This window comes from Schistocerca nitens, chromosome 4, assembly GCF_023898315.1.
Source record: "Schistocerca nitens isolate TAMUIC-IGC-003100 chromosome 4, iqSchNite1.1, whole genome shotgun sequence".
Taxonomy (NCBI): domain Eukaryota; kingdom Metazoa; phylum Arthropoda; class Insecta; order Orthoptera; family Acrididae; genus Schistocerca; species Schistocerca nitens.
In genome coordinates, this window is record NC_064617.1 from 145,351,870 (window position 1) to 145,369,960 (window position 18,091).

Here is an 18,091-nt window from a genome sequence, read left to right on the forward strand (position 1 = left end):
TGCTAACAATTTTTATCTTTGACAAGGTGGTAATCGATAGTCAACCTTATCTTTGCTATGGATTATCACTGCTCATCACTGTCACCTGAACCACGCCCCCCTTTCTCACAATATATAAGTCGCTCTCAGACACCCGACCAGTCAGTCGGCAAGACTCAGCGGAGCAGCGCCTCTGAGGAAGTCCAGCGCAGTTCTGGACTAAACGTAAGGAGCAGAAAAGTTCTTGGACCACGACCTCACATCCCGGAAAGTATATCAACAGCCATGTCACCCGGTCGTGAAAGCCTTCATTCTACTGATCTGAGTGTCTGACACCTGGAGGTTTGGATGTGAGTGCACTCCGTACTAGTACCCCATGAAGGAAAAATCATTGGCAGGACCAGGAATCAAATCCAGGTCCTCTGCATTGTAGCCATCCATGTTGACCAATCAGCTACAGAGACGGACAGAGATTAGTGGAAATCGCACGAATATGAACACTGGGCAACATTCACTGATTAGCTGATGATCAACATTGTACTCCATTGTCTCCTAGAGTACCCTGCTGGTTATCAGAAAGTTGAATCCAGCTGTTGTACCTGCAGAACACCCTTCTCTTTTTACCATGACATGGGAGGGCTGTGCCCCCTGTTGACTACCAGTGCATGTGGAGATGAAGTTACTGACAAGTCAGGCGTGGTTGCTGCGTACTGCTTCAGTCTACCTCATCCCTACATGTGCAGTCGTGTCATTGCTCAGTGGAGGAGTCGTGTGTCAATGGAAAACTTACAAGCTAGAGTTATGGAACAAGAAGTTATGACATGTTAAATCTAGTGCCAGACCTTTCAGAACATTTGGCTTTCTTTGTAAAGAATATACCTTGTAATTAGTTTTTAATTTTAAACACAAATCAGTTAAAAAACTAAAGGAATATTGTTATGTCTAGAGTCTTTACGAGGTACCCACATAGTGATTAAGAGATCAGAAACAAACTCAATACACTCACTCTAAACTCACCAGCTGGTCCTATGATATCATCTCTAAACTCAACATCTCTGTATGCTCAGAAACTTGACTTGTGAGTCTCCGTCACTGATCATTTAATTGAACTCTTGCCACTTGAGTCTGTTCTTAGGTAAAAAAGGAGACAGAGTACTTAAGTTCGCAAATATTACTGAGGACTCACAGCAGTTGCTGCAACTGTTGGCGTGACGATTATTATATACCAACACAGTGACTGGTTGGTTAGCAGTGAACATGTTTCATTTATATGAGAGGCAGTCTGATGAAAATGAGACAGGTGGAAAAAAATATACAAACTGTATAATATTTCAAAAGTAATCGCCATTACTTCTAATACACTCCGCTATGAGAGACGACGGTCAGTGCATTCATGGAAAAATGTATGTGATTACCTATGGAACCATGATTGTACCCAGGCAAGCACCTCTTCATCTAAAACGTATCTGTAGGGATGAACGTCTTTCTTCAGGATACCAAAATTATGGAAATTGCATGGTGTTCCTATCGAAACTTCTGCAGCACAGTTGAAATAGCCGTGGCAACATGTGGGCCTGCCCACTTAACCATTCTGATGTGAGAGCAATGACCCAGAGGCTACAGCAAAATCTCTATCTTGTCACTTAATACTGCTTGCCCAATACAGATCATCAGACCATTAAACTGAAGAATTCTGTTCTGTGGTTTATGCCATGTTTAGTCTAGACAGTATTTGCTAAGATGTAATATTTTATTATTGAAGTTTCTTAACCTAAATGCAGCAATGTTACAGTCTGTATTATGACCTCTGTTCACGAATTTTACAGTGTTCAATCTTTGAGGTACAATTTTTCCACAAAAGTCTATTCCTCTGAAGGAGGATTTTTTTTTTTTCAATGCATGGTGAGTAATTACTATCAGGTGTTTAATAGATAACTGTAGCACTCAACTGATACTATCTCATCAGGAAATTGGAATGATCAAAGCTCAGTTGAGGGACACAGTTCTTCAGTTACTTGCAGCAAGTGACCAATATGTCTCACCTAGGCCAACTGATGGGTTATCTTTGAGGGCTGGATAGTATTAATAGTTTTCTTCCTGAAATATTATTTTTTTCTGCCATATAGGCTGTAACATAATTACTTCTCAGATTTCATTATTTGTAATTATTCTCTATTTACAGGTGCTGCTTAATTTGGCACGGGTGCTGTTTAATCTGCAGTACCTTGATGATGCCATTTACTTGACGAGGAGGTCACTGGAAGTGCAGCCTCCAGATAAAAATGCTTGGCAGCAGTATTTTACTCTTGGTGAGATCTTCAAGGTCAGTCTTTTTTCTTCGGTATATTATTTTTCTTTACTCCCCCCTCCTCCCCTCCCCCCTCCCCCCTACACACACACACACACACACACACACACACACACACACACACACACAGCTTAATGTAAAATCTCTTTATAAAGCATACTGTATGGCTCTGTGCATGCGTGCCATCTATAATTTTCAATGTCCTGTGTGCTAATCACCACCATTTTGAACACACTTTGAAGCATGACAGGAAATAGATTTAAAAAAAAGTTTGGCATATTGTATGATATAACCACATATTAACAGCTTAATTGAATGCAATCACATTATCTTTTGTAATGTTCCTGTTCATATGATTGCTTGATTTGCCCACAGTGATTTGGTGGGATGTTAGGTAATCACCCAGTGTGCTATAACAAAATAGATGCTGCTGCATTATAACAAAGTTAGTAATAGGGACAAGAAATAATTGTTGTATTTTATGGCCGATTTTGGTGGTATTTTTGTTCATCTTTTATTTCCCCCTGGCCCCCTCATGCCCCACATGTGCTCTAATTTTTTCCCCAGTTTTGGTGTTGTTTTATGTCAACTTCAGTGTTATTTGCTGTTAGTTGCGGCAATATTTTTTGGCTGTTGTTGTGTTAGTTTCTGAAGGCTTATTTTTGATGAACCATATGTTCCTATTTTTACCTTATTTCATTGTTTGTCAGTGTTGTGTTGAAAATGAAGATGCACCTATCAATTGCTTTATATTTTTTGCCATCACAGATCATTTTCTTTACATTATTAAAAAATAAATATTGTACCTATTAAATCCAACCAGTTAAAGTAAAATTATCTTTGCAACCAAACACCATTGAAAGTTTCCAAAAGAAAGCATTATCCTATCTTTAATGCTGTCTTCTGAGACATTATGCCACTAATCTGACAATACTCCATTGTAGTGTGGAAACAACAGCCAGAGTCAAATTTAAACACAGAAGACAAACTGCCTTCAGCACAACAACAGATTTTTACAATGTGCATATATCCTGCTGAAATAGAAAGTTGCTTTTTTGCACTAAATTTTGAAGGGGTTTACATCCTTCCAGGATATCTGAAATGGCTGAGACCCATCATTCTAGGTGCACATAATAGAAACTTTCCATGTCAACGTTAGTAGGATTCATTATCATCCCATGGTTGTTGCGTGTACACAGACTTACTGTTTGCATACGTGACCATGAGGGTTGTCAGCCTAATTGGAAGGTGCAGCCTAATGTGTTAATTGTTTCTGTCTCTGCCTTAAGTATTTTTGCCTTCATATGTCTCAAAAGCTTACTGACTTAATCTCCATAAATGAGGCAGTTTTTGCTTGTAACTTGAAATACAGGTAATGTTTTATTCAATGACATGAGATTTCCCGATATTTTTGCACAACAAACATACCAAAAACTAAATTGTTTGGAGAGAACTTTAATGAGATTAATCAGTTTAATGCCTATTTTTGTAGTACACAAGTATAAATGCGAAAATCATCCAGTACAGCCCTTCAGTACACAGATATGTAAATCAGCATCATGCCAAATCGGTTTGCTTCTATCAGCCAATCGCAGCACAGGACACATGATGTTATGCAAATGTGTTTATGGTGGTAAAACACAACACTGAGAATATTTACTCAGTGTAATTTTTATTATTTTTTGAACGAAGTTTGTGGTGACATGATCTGTTGCTTCGGCTGGGTCCTACGGTAGGTTGGATGGTATCAGGTGTCAGTGTTTGTTGGTGAATCAGTATCTGAATGACTTGGGATGGGTCATTTATCATGGCCCAATAGGTTTCTTTTTTGCTGTGTGTGTAATGTCTTATTATTTTTTAAAGTCAAGTTTATTGTCTATAATACAGCATACAGTCACCTACTATCTTTATCTTGCAATTGTTGTTGCCTACTTTCACCCAAATAAACAAATACTCACCAGAGTTGAGCTGCTTCTTTCTTCTAGTTGACAGAGAAAACAGCTTATGTGGAACCAATGTACCACACGGAATCGTAACTAATAGTCCCGTACTCTGTTATACTCCACGTCTTCCAAGCCAGAATATTTGCATCAGGAAGAGCCTCTCAAGGCCACCATAATTTGCATGACTGCCCCATACAACAACCAAGCCCAACCATGCATGGCCTCCAGAAACAGCTGAAACATCACAGATAAACTGCATTCGAAGTCCATGAAAGACACAAGGACCCCCAATAAAATTGGATGATATTGAGAGTCAGTTTCATTTACTGTGAAACTGAATGTCGCCATTGAAATTACAGTGAAAAAATGTTGACATTAGTGTTGTGTCCAGTGAGAACTGAACTGACCAAACAACTTCCTTTTCCAAGACAGTTTGTAATTGGTTAGTCTACAGTTTGATTTCCATCATTAAATTGTTGAAGAAGACAAAAATTCAGTTTTGATGTGGGAGTGGAATTTGGTAGTAAAAAAAGAAAAATAATGGAAAAATAGTGGGAGAACTTGGAAAGGGGGGGATGAAAGTGGAAGTTGGCTGATAAAATTTTACATAGACCAAAATTTAATTGTTGCTGAAACTTGTAGTGAAAATTAGCATTATCCACACATGTCTGTGCAGTGTCACACCACTTAACTTCACAAGCGTCCTGCAGAAGAGTCGGTATAGCTTTAAGGAACCCTGTTTTGACGACATTCCATGTGATGTCTGCAGGACTGCAGCTCTGCAGCTTGCTGTTCAGTTTGCAGACAGATCATACCACCCTAGCATCGTCATTACTATAACTGCCTTGTATCTTGTAAGGTGTCAAAATGGAGTGTCTGGGCAGCGAAGTATTATTATGGAAGTGGATATTGTCTCATAAAGTTATCACTCATTGTAAAAGAATCATTCACAAACACTTACAGAATTTTATGTCCATAAGGATCACGCAGGAATGGTACTCCATCTTGCAAATTAAAAGTTTGATTGTAATTTTTCTACATAATTTTGTTGCTTTGGATATACGAGGGGTATTTGAAAAGTCCGTGCAAAGTCCGAGAGATGGCACCACTAGCGCGTATCGAGGTTACGTTTAGTTAGTAGCATCTTTGGAAAGAACGCACACCAAGTTTCAGCCATATTGGTCTATTTCTTTGTGTTTGGCATTCGTGTGAATCAAGGAAGTAGAGTGAGCGTCAAAAAATGGACGAAAAAGAATTTCGCTTGGTGATTAAACATTACTTTATGAAAGGCAAAATGCCTCAGGAGACTAAAGCTTGATAATCATTACGGTGACTCTGCACCTTCGATTAGAACAGTTTATAAGTGGTTTCAAAATTTTCAGAGTGGCCATATGGGTACAAGTGATGCTGAACATTCTGGACTCCATGTGGAAGTTATGACTCCAGAAATCATTGATAAAATCCATGATATGGTGATGGATGACAGAAGAGGTAAGGTGTGCGAGATTGATAATGCTGTGGGCATCTCGAATGAATGGGTACATAACATTTTGCATAAACATGTGAATATGAGAAAGCTATCTGCAAATGGGTTTCGCAATTGCTCACGCTTGACCAAAAACAGAATCGTGTGAAATGTTGCGAGGATGGTTTGCAGCTGTTCAGGAAGAATCTGCAGGACTTAAAAGCATTGTTTCGTCACTGTGGATGAAACGTGAACACATTACTATACTCCTCAGACCAAACGATAATCTAAACAATGGGTTACCAAGGGAGAATCTGCACAAAAAAAACAGGCGAAGACCATGCCTTGGCCGGAAAGGTTGTGGCGACTGTCTTTTGTAATTTGCAAGGGATAACACTCATTGACTATCTGGAAAAGGGTAAAACTATTACAGGTAAATATTATTCATCTTTATTGGAGCATTTGAAAACCGAGCTGCAAGAAAAACTCTGGCGATTTGACCGCAAAGAAGTCCTTTTCCATCACGACAATGCACCAGCACACACCTCAGCAGTTGTGGTTGCAAAATTAATGCAAATAGGATTCCAACTCATTTCAAATGCCCCGTTCTCCAGACTGGGCTCCCTCGGTCTACTATTTGTTCCCCAATTTGAAGAAATGTCTGGCAGGACATAGATTTTATTCGAATGAGGAGGTGATTGCAGCAACTAATAACTATTTTGCAGACTTGGCCAATTCCTATTATTCAGGAATGGAATGGGTGGATGGGCATGAACGTGTATTTTTCTACATCTGAAGGATTTTGACTGGTAGCTCAATCCACTTTTAAAGGTACTTTGAATGTGCCTGTCATCAACTCACTGCCTCCTCTTTGTGATGAGTAGCAACTTATTCTATTTCATTTTGTTATTCCATCCCAGATTTTGTGCTGTTTGTTTTTATGTCATGGTAAGACAGAAATTTCGAAACCAGATTTTTAAACAGCAAAACATATCCAGTGGTAGTTCTGGGTTCTGTTCATAATTTATTAGTTATGAACTGCAGATTGAAACTGAAATTGCAGAAAAGTAGGAAATTAACCAGGTGGGACCTGAGGAAGTTAAGGATAGAGGATACTTATAAATTGTGGAAAAATCTAAATTTTTTTATGTCTGTTAAATTCTTAGTCTTTCCTGATTACATTGATATATACATTATAGGATTTCAAATGAAAAATGACCTACATATACCAAATTTTAAAGTTATGGTCATGTATGCCGCCACACCCCCCTTATTTCTGTTACAGAAACCAGTATAATTTCGAAAAGAACTGTGCAGGTTTCTAGTGTCTGTAACTGTAAATGATTATCTTTGCTTGTATTAACTTTTGTTTTGCTGAAACAGTTTGTTCACGTGTTACTGAATGTTTGTCGCCTAAGTGCTACATATCTTTGTGGAAGTACATATCCTTTAGTGTGCAATAAATACGAACTATGCCAGGCATCAAGAAATTCAATAAAAGGAAATTCCGTGGTAACCAGTTCACAAACAAAGCAAGCCACATTGTTAAAAGCAACCTATGTATCAGTCCTTCACGGAAGAAACTCCCACATGGCACACCTCCTAGTGATTCAAATTTTTGTGTTAACAATGACGATGTTTGTAGTGGATTTGTTGTTGTTGTTGTTGTTGTTGTTGTTGTTGTGGGCATCTTATCTCCTTTGTAAAGGATGTGGTGAAATGTAAACAATGTGATGGTGTTGGCTGTCTGGAAGTAACTGAACAACAAAGTAGCAGGAAAGGTTTAGCATCAAAATTAGTTGTTCTGTGTAGATCCTGCAATAAAGCTACTGTGAAAATGACTTAGAACATTGTGCATATTAATATTATGTGACTTTGAAGTTAGTGCATGCAAGGTGTGCAATAGAAAAAGGAAAGAAAGCTGCTCAAACATTTTGTGGTTTGATGGACCTTTCTCCTCCTCCCAGTAGGTTCAGCAAGTATGTAAAAATACTTTTAGGTGCCTTGACAGTTGTCTAAAACGTCTATGAAATGTGCAATAGAAGAAACTGTAAATATTAGTGGAACCAGGGACATTGCTGTTGCACTTTATGGGACATGGCAACATCGAGGATATCGTTCCTTGAATGGTGTTGTAAGTGCTACTTCTCTGGAGAATGGAAAGTTGTTGATGTTGAGTGCTTATCCAAGTACTGCCACACCTGCCATGGTAACAATGAAGGACATATTGAACATCAATGTTGTGATAATTATGATGGTTACAGTGAAGGTATGGGGTATGATGGAGCTCTAAAAATATTTCCGGGGTCAGTGCTCTTTTATAACGTTAGATATACGAAGTACTTAGGCAATGGGGACTCTAAAGCTTTCGATAAAATTAACCTTGATAACAAAACTGGAGTGTTGTGGACATGTGCAAAAGAGGATGGGTGCTAGATTGAGGAAGCTACAAAGCAAAATGAAAGAAAAGTTGTCATCTGATGGAAAATCTCTGTCTGGCCGAGGCAGATTGACAGAAACTGAAATAGACCTCCTTCAGAGTTATTATGGACTGGCCACTAGACGAACTGCACCTCTGAATGATGATACAGCAATAAGAAAAGCTGTATGGCCCACCTACTTTCATAAGTTGTCCACAGATGACCACCCTGTTCACAGACTTTGCCTTAAAGCAGCAGATTCTTGGTGTGGTTACCAAAAAGCAAAAAGAAGTGTTCAAATATACCATCATAAGCATTCTCTTTCTGAGCCAGTTATGAATGAAATGAAAAACAATTTTTAGAGACATGAGTGACCCTGTTTTGTAAAAGTCTTCATGGGGGCACTCAGAATACAAAAGAAAGTCCCAACCATTGCACATGGGAAAGATTACCCAAGAATATTTTTGTAGAACTAAAGGCATTAAAAGTTGGTGTACTAGATGCAGTGATATGTTTCAATTATGGAGTGAAGAAAGGTTGGAAGTCCTGAGAAATGTAGGCATAAAATGTGGCTCTGATATGGAAGGTCAATTGCTTGCATGTGACAGACAATGGGTGCATGAAGCTGAAAGATTCACTCTTCAATTTACCAAAGAAGCAAGAAGTGCTAAAAGGATTGCCAAGAGGAGGCTTGAAGGTGAAGAAATGCTGGAGGATGAAGACTATGCTTCAGGAATATTCTGAGGCAGAGTTTAATTGGACTTGTATCTTCATTCGCAATTTCCTGCAAATTGTATTTTTTCAGAATTCAGGTACAAATATTTCCTAAAGTTTATAAAGCAATGCTCTAATTTTTTTCTGTAACTCTCAATAGTCCATACTTATGTAGAAGACCTTAGCTTTATTGCAGAATCAACTAAATTATAGAAAAAATAACATTTTTACTAGGAAAAAAATTATAAAAATTAAAATGTAAGATGTGATATATTTTTATCCTTGATCGTCGGGAGTATGTGGCTGAGGGACTGTGTCAGCTTTCAGACAACACCACATACAAAGTCCTCTTCCTCAAAATCACCCTCTCCAAATCTTCCAGGAATTTCTGACTTCCAGCCTTGCCTCTCAAACCTTCTTAAAAAACCTTAATCCTACTCCCAACATCACCACTGCTGAAGCCCAGGCTATCCGTGATCTGAAGGCTGACCGGTCCATCGTCATTCTTCCGGCGGACAAGGGTTCCATGACTGTGGTACTTGATCGTCGGGAGTATGTGGCTGAGGGACTGCGTCAGCTTTCAGACAACACCACATACAAAGTACAGAACGTATCTCTGCCTACGTAGATCAACACCTTCAACCCATTACATGCAGTCTCCCATCCTTCATCAAAGACACCAACCACTTTCTCGAACGCCTGGAATCCTTACCCAATCCGTTACCCCCAGAAACCATCCTTGTAACCATTGATGCCACTTCCTTATACACAAATATCCCACACGTCCAGGGCCTCGCTGCGATGGAGCACTTCCTTTCACGCCGATCACCTGCCACCCTACCTAAAACCTCTTTCCTCATTACCTTAGCCAGCTTCATCCTGACCCACAACTTCTACACTTTTGAAGACCAGACATACCAACAATTAAAGGGAACAGCCATGGGTACCAGGATGGCCCCCTCATACGCCAACCTATTCATGGGTCGCTTAGAGGAAGCCTTCTTGGTTACCCAGGCCTGCCAACCCAAAGTTTGGTACAGATTTATTGATGACATCTTCATGATCTGGACTCACAGTGAAGAACAACTCCAGAATTTCCTCTCCAACCTCAACTCCTTTGGTTCCATCAGATTCACCTGGTCCTACTCCAAATCCCATGCCACTTTCCTTGATGTTGACCTTTTAATGGTCTGCATAGTCGTAGATATTGCTAATTGCTGTAATCGCACTATTTCACTCCCATTTACGGAGCTTGTTAGCACTTGATGTTAGGTTGGCGCCATTAAAATGCATTGTAGTAATCGCTGCTGCTTGCTGGATCGCTGCTGTGTCTCGATGCTGATGCTGGCTCTAAATCTGGTTGTCTAGGGTTAAAACATGAGGTCCCGTGTTTTTTTTGTGCTTTTGATGATAAAGAACGAACGAAACCAACACATATGTAAACATCAAATATTTATTACTTTGGTGGCCATCTTAATTCCACAGACCATCAAAGACCATAACACAACACAAAGTCGTACTTCCTTTACATGTTCTTTGCATTGTTTATCCACCTCAAACAATAACATAGAAACACACCTCACCAAAGTGACATTTCGACTGCCTTTGACTCTTCTCGCTGCTTGTATTTATAACATTGTCAAAGAACTACTAAAAAGAGATATAGTTTATAAGTCACATGTACATCTGTTATCATAATTTGTGCAGAAAAGTTATTAATTTGCATCGAGTGACATAATTTAACATGTTATTAAAATGACAGACAGATTTGTTGACTTCACAGAATAATTCTTTGTTACAAAAAGGCCGTTTTTTAGAAGTTTGTCAATTGACTTCTCTAATTTGCATAAATAAGTAAGTAACATGAATTATTAAGAATTACATTGGTTTTCGCCTAAAATAGGATTTATTACGTGAATACTGAGTGAAAACGCTCCTAGTGAACAAATAGGTTTCACTGGGTGATTTTTATTTAAGGAGATCCAAAATACCTAAGTTGGTCTCTATTTTTCGTACTTCATATTAATTATTTAAGATAAACTTAGTATTTTTACATGATGACATTTGCTGTATCAGTGATCAAGTGATATTAACTTTTGTGTGGGTCAGTTATTCAGTATAATTTAATGGGTTGACTGTTTATGGAGACATGTTATGCAATCATTGTTAACATACACAATAACTTTTCTATAATCATAACTACTCGTTAAACTGGTTGAATTTGGAGGGCATCGCATACTTCGGTAAAGTAGAGCCTTTAATATGTTCCGTTACAATACCCCCCTCGGGTAATATCATTTACAGAATGTTAATGATATTAGCCGACTAGGACAAATGTGTCAATTACTATGCATAATGTGTATGTATACAACGACCGTTACACCGTTTCAAAATGACTTTTTCCTGCAAATATTTTAGTTGTGTTGTTTCAAATGCACTTTGTGTTATGGCTCTCAGTATGACAGCATAATAAAAATATTTAGTAATATATGAAAGTAAAAAAAAAAAAAAAAAAAACTGTTAATCTTTGCTCCCAGTGAGCCACATGGAAAATGATCAAAAACAGATACAAATATATCACATGTTATCTTAAGATATATAAAAAAAAAATGTAAATTATTTCAAAGTCAGCTCTTATTGAGTCACAGGATAATCAAGATAATAGAAGGAACATAAATATATTACATAGATGGACAGGTTAGATGTCCATAGGAAAATATTGCAACTGTCTGCTCGTTTTGAGCCACATAAAGGAAATGAAAACAAAGAACATAATTATAAGTATGGACATGATATATAAACACAAACACTAGAGAAGTCACATGTATGAATATAATATGCATTTAAAAAAAGGAAAATATTAAAAAAAACTTGTCTCCCATTGAGATACATAGTCAAGATAGTACAAGAACATATTAATACCAAAATTGCACACTTAATTTGGTCACAACATAACACAAACATCAAACTTGCTAAACATCTGATTGGCTGTAGAAAATTGTACACAAATCTTATGCCTAAGAAAAGAATAGTAACAAAATGATGGGTCTTGCACAACAATTTTTACATTCTTTTATATTTGGTGCAAGTATGTCCCATATTCAACAATACAAAAAGAAAGTAATAAATGTTTGTCACCTTCTTGCCCGTTGCAAGTAAAGATGATGTCTCAAAATTTAATATTCAATAGTGACAATAAAAATATAAAAACATTGTCTCAGAGATCTGGAACTTTTCCAGGGTCTGTAGGATGAGTGGTAGTTGCTATTTGACACACCCAGTAAAAATCTTTGATGATAACATGCTTTATGGAAACTGGGTAAGTAACTGTATTCAAACAGGGAAATGTGCTTAATCATGTTTATATGGTTTCAATTCAGTGATGTTTCTTAGTCCAAATAACCTTCTTGATCTGGGAAAGATAAGTCTATAAGCATTAGGATGTGGGCTTTCTTTTATTTCAAATGGACAACCTAGCTCAACATCTTTGTCTATTTCAGTATTTTCAAACAATAGATAATTTTCAATTTCTTTAGTTCCTAAGTCTAATCCCTCTTTCCTACACTTAGACACATCCCTCTCTGTTTGCAAAGCATTGGCATTTAAATATAAACCTTTGTTTTTATCTGTTCCTCTTAACACTGTGTTGCCACTTAACAAACTATTGTTTTCACCCCATTTTTTATAAAGTCCACTACGGATTCTTATCCACCATATAGGATACAAGTATAACAGAGGGAAACATTCCACGTGGAAAAAATATATCTAAAAAGAAAGATGATGAGACTTACCAAACAAAAGCGCGTTGCACTTACCTTTGCTAACTCTTTCCAAAAGGCATCTTTGTTTATACAGTTTCCATAGTTGTTCCACAAAACTTCTAAAAACTTTTCCCCTTTTTCTTGAAAACACACATTTACATTCCATCCCTTTATATTTTCTTTAATATTATTATTATTACCATTCTCATAGATTAGCGTTTCATAGTTCCCAATAGGCAATAGCTTGTCCTCAGATACACATTCCCTAGTCTGCATTTCACTTAAATTAACCTCATTATTACCCATGTTTGTCACATCACTTACCTTTATCTCATCATCACTTTTCAATTCTACAAATACTTTTATTTCTTCCTCCACACTTCATCAATAACATCACTTGATTTAGGATCATTATTTAAATGTCCCTTAGCGTTGTCGCTTCCCACGCCCGGGTTCCCGGGTTCGATTCCCGGCGGGGTCAGGGATTTTCTCTGCCTCGTGATGGCTGGGTGTTGTGTGATGTCCTTAGGTTAGTTAGGTTTCAGTAGTTCTAAGTTCTAGGGGACTGATGACCATAGATGTTAAGTCCCATAGTGCTCAGAACCATTTGAACCGTTTTTTAAATGTCCCTCTATTACTTCTTCCTCCTCCTCAACAACAACCCCATGTTCAGTTTCCCCCCCATGTATCTGAATCTCAGCAATTGAGTCTTTGGCTCCATTAAACACTTCGTCATCCCCCTTCGTATCAAATAAACCCCCCAAAATAGATTCTATTTGTGGTGTGTCTGACTTGTTATTAACACCGTGATCTTTTTCAGCCCAACTATGGAACTCTGCAATACCTTCAACTTCTGCACTTTCACTAACTACCTGTGCTTGAACACTGTTTTTATTAACTGTATCACTTTTACTCATAGTATCCCAAAACCTTTTATTAAATTCTAATTTATTCATTCTAGCAACATCAGTATTTTCATGGTATTTACTCTTTACATTGTATCCTCTCCTTTTCCAGTTTCGGTTATGTGTTGTCCTGTCATAATATTGTCTAGCCCCAAAACTACGGACATCTAGTGGGACTGTCCACCGTTTCCCGGCTGGTTTCCTCGGTCTGTCCGTTTGTAGTTGTCGTTTTGTTCACTAGTTTCAACAAACCCCCTTCTATCTTGTTCTCTTCCCCAATACCTATTTCTATCATTCCTGTTATCTCTCCTCCATCCTCCCTCCTGTGTATTGTTTTTGAAATCATTTTCATATCTCCTATCTCCCCTATTTGGAGCATTATTTCCAGAATTTTCAAAGTCTCTCCTCCCATAATAATAATCTCTATTTACATTCCTGTTCCACCCCCCATACTGGTTGTTGCCAGAGCCAAAACTTTGGTTACTTTCTCTTTCCAAGGCCCTATCTAATCTATCTACAAATTTCAGGAACTCTTCCATTGAATCGTCTGGTCCATGGACCAATTCCCACTGCAGTCTCTCTGGTAATCTTCTTTTTAAAACATCAATTTGTGTCATAATATCAAAAGAGTTATTCAAGTGAGCAAGTTTTTTCAATTGATCTCTGCAAAATTTTTGCATTCCCCCTACTTTCCCTCTATACATTGGTCCATTTAGAAATTCTGACTTTAATCTGGCTTGTATGGATTGTGACCAAAATTTGCAAATAAATTTAGCTTCAAACTCTTCAAACGTATTCCAAGAATCATTATTCTCATTTGCCCAGGATAGGGCCTCCCCTTCTAGAAACCGTTTTACTAACTTAATTTTTATGTTATCTGACATTCCTACAACAAACATATCCTTACATTGGTGAATAAAGTCAATAGGGTGCAGATTTTCACCAGGAAAGCATTTCACTTGGATGTGCCCATACATTGTATTTTGATTGTAAATCGTTTGTTTGGACATCAATGCGTCCTCCAATTGTGTATATTTAGTGTGTATATTTTCTACTTTTGAATCTACATTAGTGGTGTACAGGTTGTATTCCTGTTTAAGGTTTTCTGATGTTTTGTCTATTCTCTGATCTAATCTTTTAGCTTCAGTATCTACTCTGTTGTAGATGACAGCAATGCTGTCTGTGTTCGCTTGTATGTTTTCATTTAAACTTTCAACTTTAAATTCAAATTCTTTTCTGAAGTGTATCAACTGTTCGCTAGTGTTCTTACTGAGGATAGTTTTAATTTCCTCACACTTCTCATTGAGATGAGTACTTAATAGATCAAAATCCAAACTTAACTTATCCAGTCTATCTGTGTTTTCTTTAAGTTTCAAACTTACTTGTTCATTTGATTGTTTAAAATCCAAACTTAACTTACCCAGTCTATCTGTGTTTTCTTCACTTGATTGTTTAAGTTGCGAGCTTATTTGAGTTGCAAACCCTGCTAGCCACTCTGTTAAGTTTAATTGTTCACCATCCCCTGGTTCAATTTTTACATTTCCTACGATCTCATCACTCTCAGGTAGAGACATGTTCACTATTAATTTTGTAAATGACAACAACAACAAAATACCTTGCTTTATGTAGCTATGCTATGATGTCGTGATCGGTGTTCTTGTTGGCTTTCTTCACGTCTATTCGGTTTTATCGAAGCTGAAGTCTTGATTGATGAATTCCATTGACATAATCCAGACGTTAATCTTCCGAGCGGTGTGATGATAGTTTTTCGTAGTCGCACAAACACACTTTATTTATTTATTTATTTATTTTTTGACATATTTTCACTGTTGACACACTGCACTATTATCATCGATGCACTTAAAGATCCCGGACGAGCCCCCACTTTTGTAATGGTCGCCTGGTCTTAGTTATCACTAATTGCTGTAATCGCACTATTTCACTCCCATTTACGGAGCTTGTTAGCACTTGATGTTAGGTTGGCGCCATTAAAATGCATTGTAGTAATCGCTGCTGCTTGCTGGATCGCTGCTGTGTCTCGATGCTGATGCCGGCTCTAAATCTGGTTGTCTAGGGTTAAAACATGAGGTCCCATGTTTTTTATGTGCTTTTGATGATAAAGAACGAACGAAACCAACACATATGTAAACATCAAATATTTATTACTTTGGTGGCCATCTTAATTCCACAGACCATCAAAGACCATAACACAACACAGTCGTACTTCCTTTACATGTTCTTTGCATTGTTTATCCACCTCAAACAATAACATAGAAACACACCTCACCAAAGTGACATTTCGACTGCCTTTGACTCTTCTCGCTGCTTGTATTTATAACATTGTCAAAGAACTACTAAAAAGAGATATAGTTTATAAGTCACATGTACATCTGTTATCATAATTTGTGCAGAAAAGTTATTAATTTGCATCGAGTGACATAATTTAACATGTTATTAAAATGACAGACAGATTTGTTGACTTGACAGAATAATTCTTTGTTACAAAAAGGCCGTTTTTTAGAAGTTTGTCAATTGACTTCTCTAATTTGCATAAATAAGTAAGTAACATGAATTATTAAGAATTACATTGGTTTTCGCCTAAAATAGGATTTATTACGTGAATACTGAGTGAAAACGCTCCTAGTGAACAAATAGGTTTCACTGGGTGATTTTTATTTAAGGAGATCCAAAATACCTAAGTTGGTCTCTATTTTTCGTACTTCATATTAATTATTTAAGATAAACTTAGTATTTTTACATGATGACATTTGCTGTATCAGTGATCAAGTGATATTAACTTTTGTGTGGGTCAGTTATTCAGTATAATTTAATGGGTTGACTGTTTATGGAGACATGTTATGCAATCATTGTTAACATACACAATAACTTTTCTATAATCATAAATACTCATTAAACTGGTTGAATTTGGAGGGCATCGCATACTTCGGTAAAGTAGAGCCTTTAATATGTTCCGTTACAACCTCCACCTGTCCAATGGCCAGCTTCACACGTCCGTCCACATCAAACCCACCAACAAGCAACAGTACCTCCATTACGACAGCTGCCACCCATTCCACATCAAACGGTCCCTTCCCTACAGCCTAGGTCTTCGTGGCAAACGAATCTGCTCCAGTCCGGAATCCCTGAAGCATTACACCAACAACCTGACAACAGCTTTCGCATCCCGCAACTACCCTCCCGACCTGGTACAGAAGCAAATAACCAGAGCCACTTCCTCATCTTCTCAAACCCAGAACCTCCCACAGAAGAACTACAAAAGTGTCCCACTTGTGACAGGATACTTTCCGGGACTGGATCAGATTCTGAATGTGGCTCTCCAGCAGGGATATGACTTCCTCAAATCCTGCCCTGAAATGAGATCCATCCTTCATGAAATCCTCCCCACTCCACCAAGAGTGTCTTTCCGCCGTCCACCTAACCTTTGTAACCTCTTAGTTCATCCCTATGAAATCCCCAAACCACCTTCCCTACCCTCTGGCTCCTACCCTTGTAACTGCCCCCGGTGTAAAACCTGTCCCATGCACCCTCCCACCACCACCTACTCCAGTCCTGTAACCCGGAAGGTGTACACGATCAAAGGCAGAGCCACGTGTGAAAGCACCCACGTGATCTACCAACTGACCTGCCTACACTGTGACGCATTCTATGTGGGAATGACCAGCAACAAACTGTCCATTCGCATGAATGGACAAGGGCAGACAGTGTTTGTTGGTAATGAGGATCACCCTGTGGCTAAACATGCCTTGGTGCACGGCCAGCACATCTTGGCACAGTGTTACACCATCCGGGTTATCTGGATACTTCCCACTAACACCAACCTATCCGAACTCCAGAGATGGGAACTTGCTCTTCAATATATCCTCTCTTCCCGTTATCCACCAGGCCTCAATCTCCGCTAATTTCAAGTTGCCGCCACTCATACCTCACCTGTCATTCAGCATCTTTGCCTCTGCACTTCTGCCTCGACTGACATCTCTGCCCAAACTCTCTGTCTTTAAATATGTCTGCTTGTGTCTGTATATGTGTGGATGGATATGTGTGTGTGTGCGAGTGTATACCCGTCCTTTTTTCCCCCTAAGGTAAGTCTTTCCGCTCCCGGGATTGGAATGACTCCTTACCCTCTCCCTTAAAACCCACATCCTTTCGTCTTTCCCTCTCCTTTCCTCTTTCCTGATGAGGCAACAGTTTGTTGCGAAAGCTTGAATTCTGTGTGTATGTTTGTGTTTGTTTGTGTGTCTGTCGACCTGCCAGCACTTTCATTTGGTAAGTCACATCATCTTTGTTTTTAGATATATTTTTCCTATGTGGAATGTTTCCCTCTATTATAACCATATTTTTATCCTTTTAATATACATAATAGGTGGAATTATGTAAGTCTATTACCTCAGCCATCATGTCATGCAAAAATTTGGTCTCCTTGAAATGTATAACATTGGATTAAAAGGTACCTCAATTTGAGGAAGCATTTTGGAAAAAAAAATTGCATCAGTTTCTTTGTAATTTTTTTAAAGTGTGCTGCATTACCTGATGTCAACAAAAAATCTGTAAAACTTATACATTATATACAGTGCCTAA

The 18,091-nt window shown here is 38.1% G+C and overlaps 1 protein-coding gene across 2 annotated transcripts in view; it reads left to right on the plus strand.

Annotated features, from left to right (window-relative positions):
- The window catches only part of LOC126251963 (uncharacterized), a 143,671-nt gene that overhangs the window by 86,198 nt on the left and 39,382 nt on the right, over positions 1–18,091 (plus strand). Inside the window, exons 4-5 of one of the 2 annotated variants that reach the window (XR_007545816.1) lie at positions 2,162–2,302; positions 5,613–5,721. Coding sequence is in view for 1 of the 2 variants with exons in the window: in XM_049952727.1 (XP_049808684.1) it covers positions 2,162–2,302 (141 nt within the window). In the remaining variant the exon portion in view is untranslated. The remainder of the gene's footprint in view (positions 1–2,161; positions 2,303–5,612; positions 5,722–18,091) is intronic. The other variant, XM_049952727.1, reaches the window with a different exon arrangement.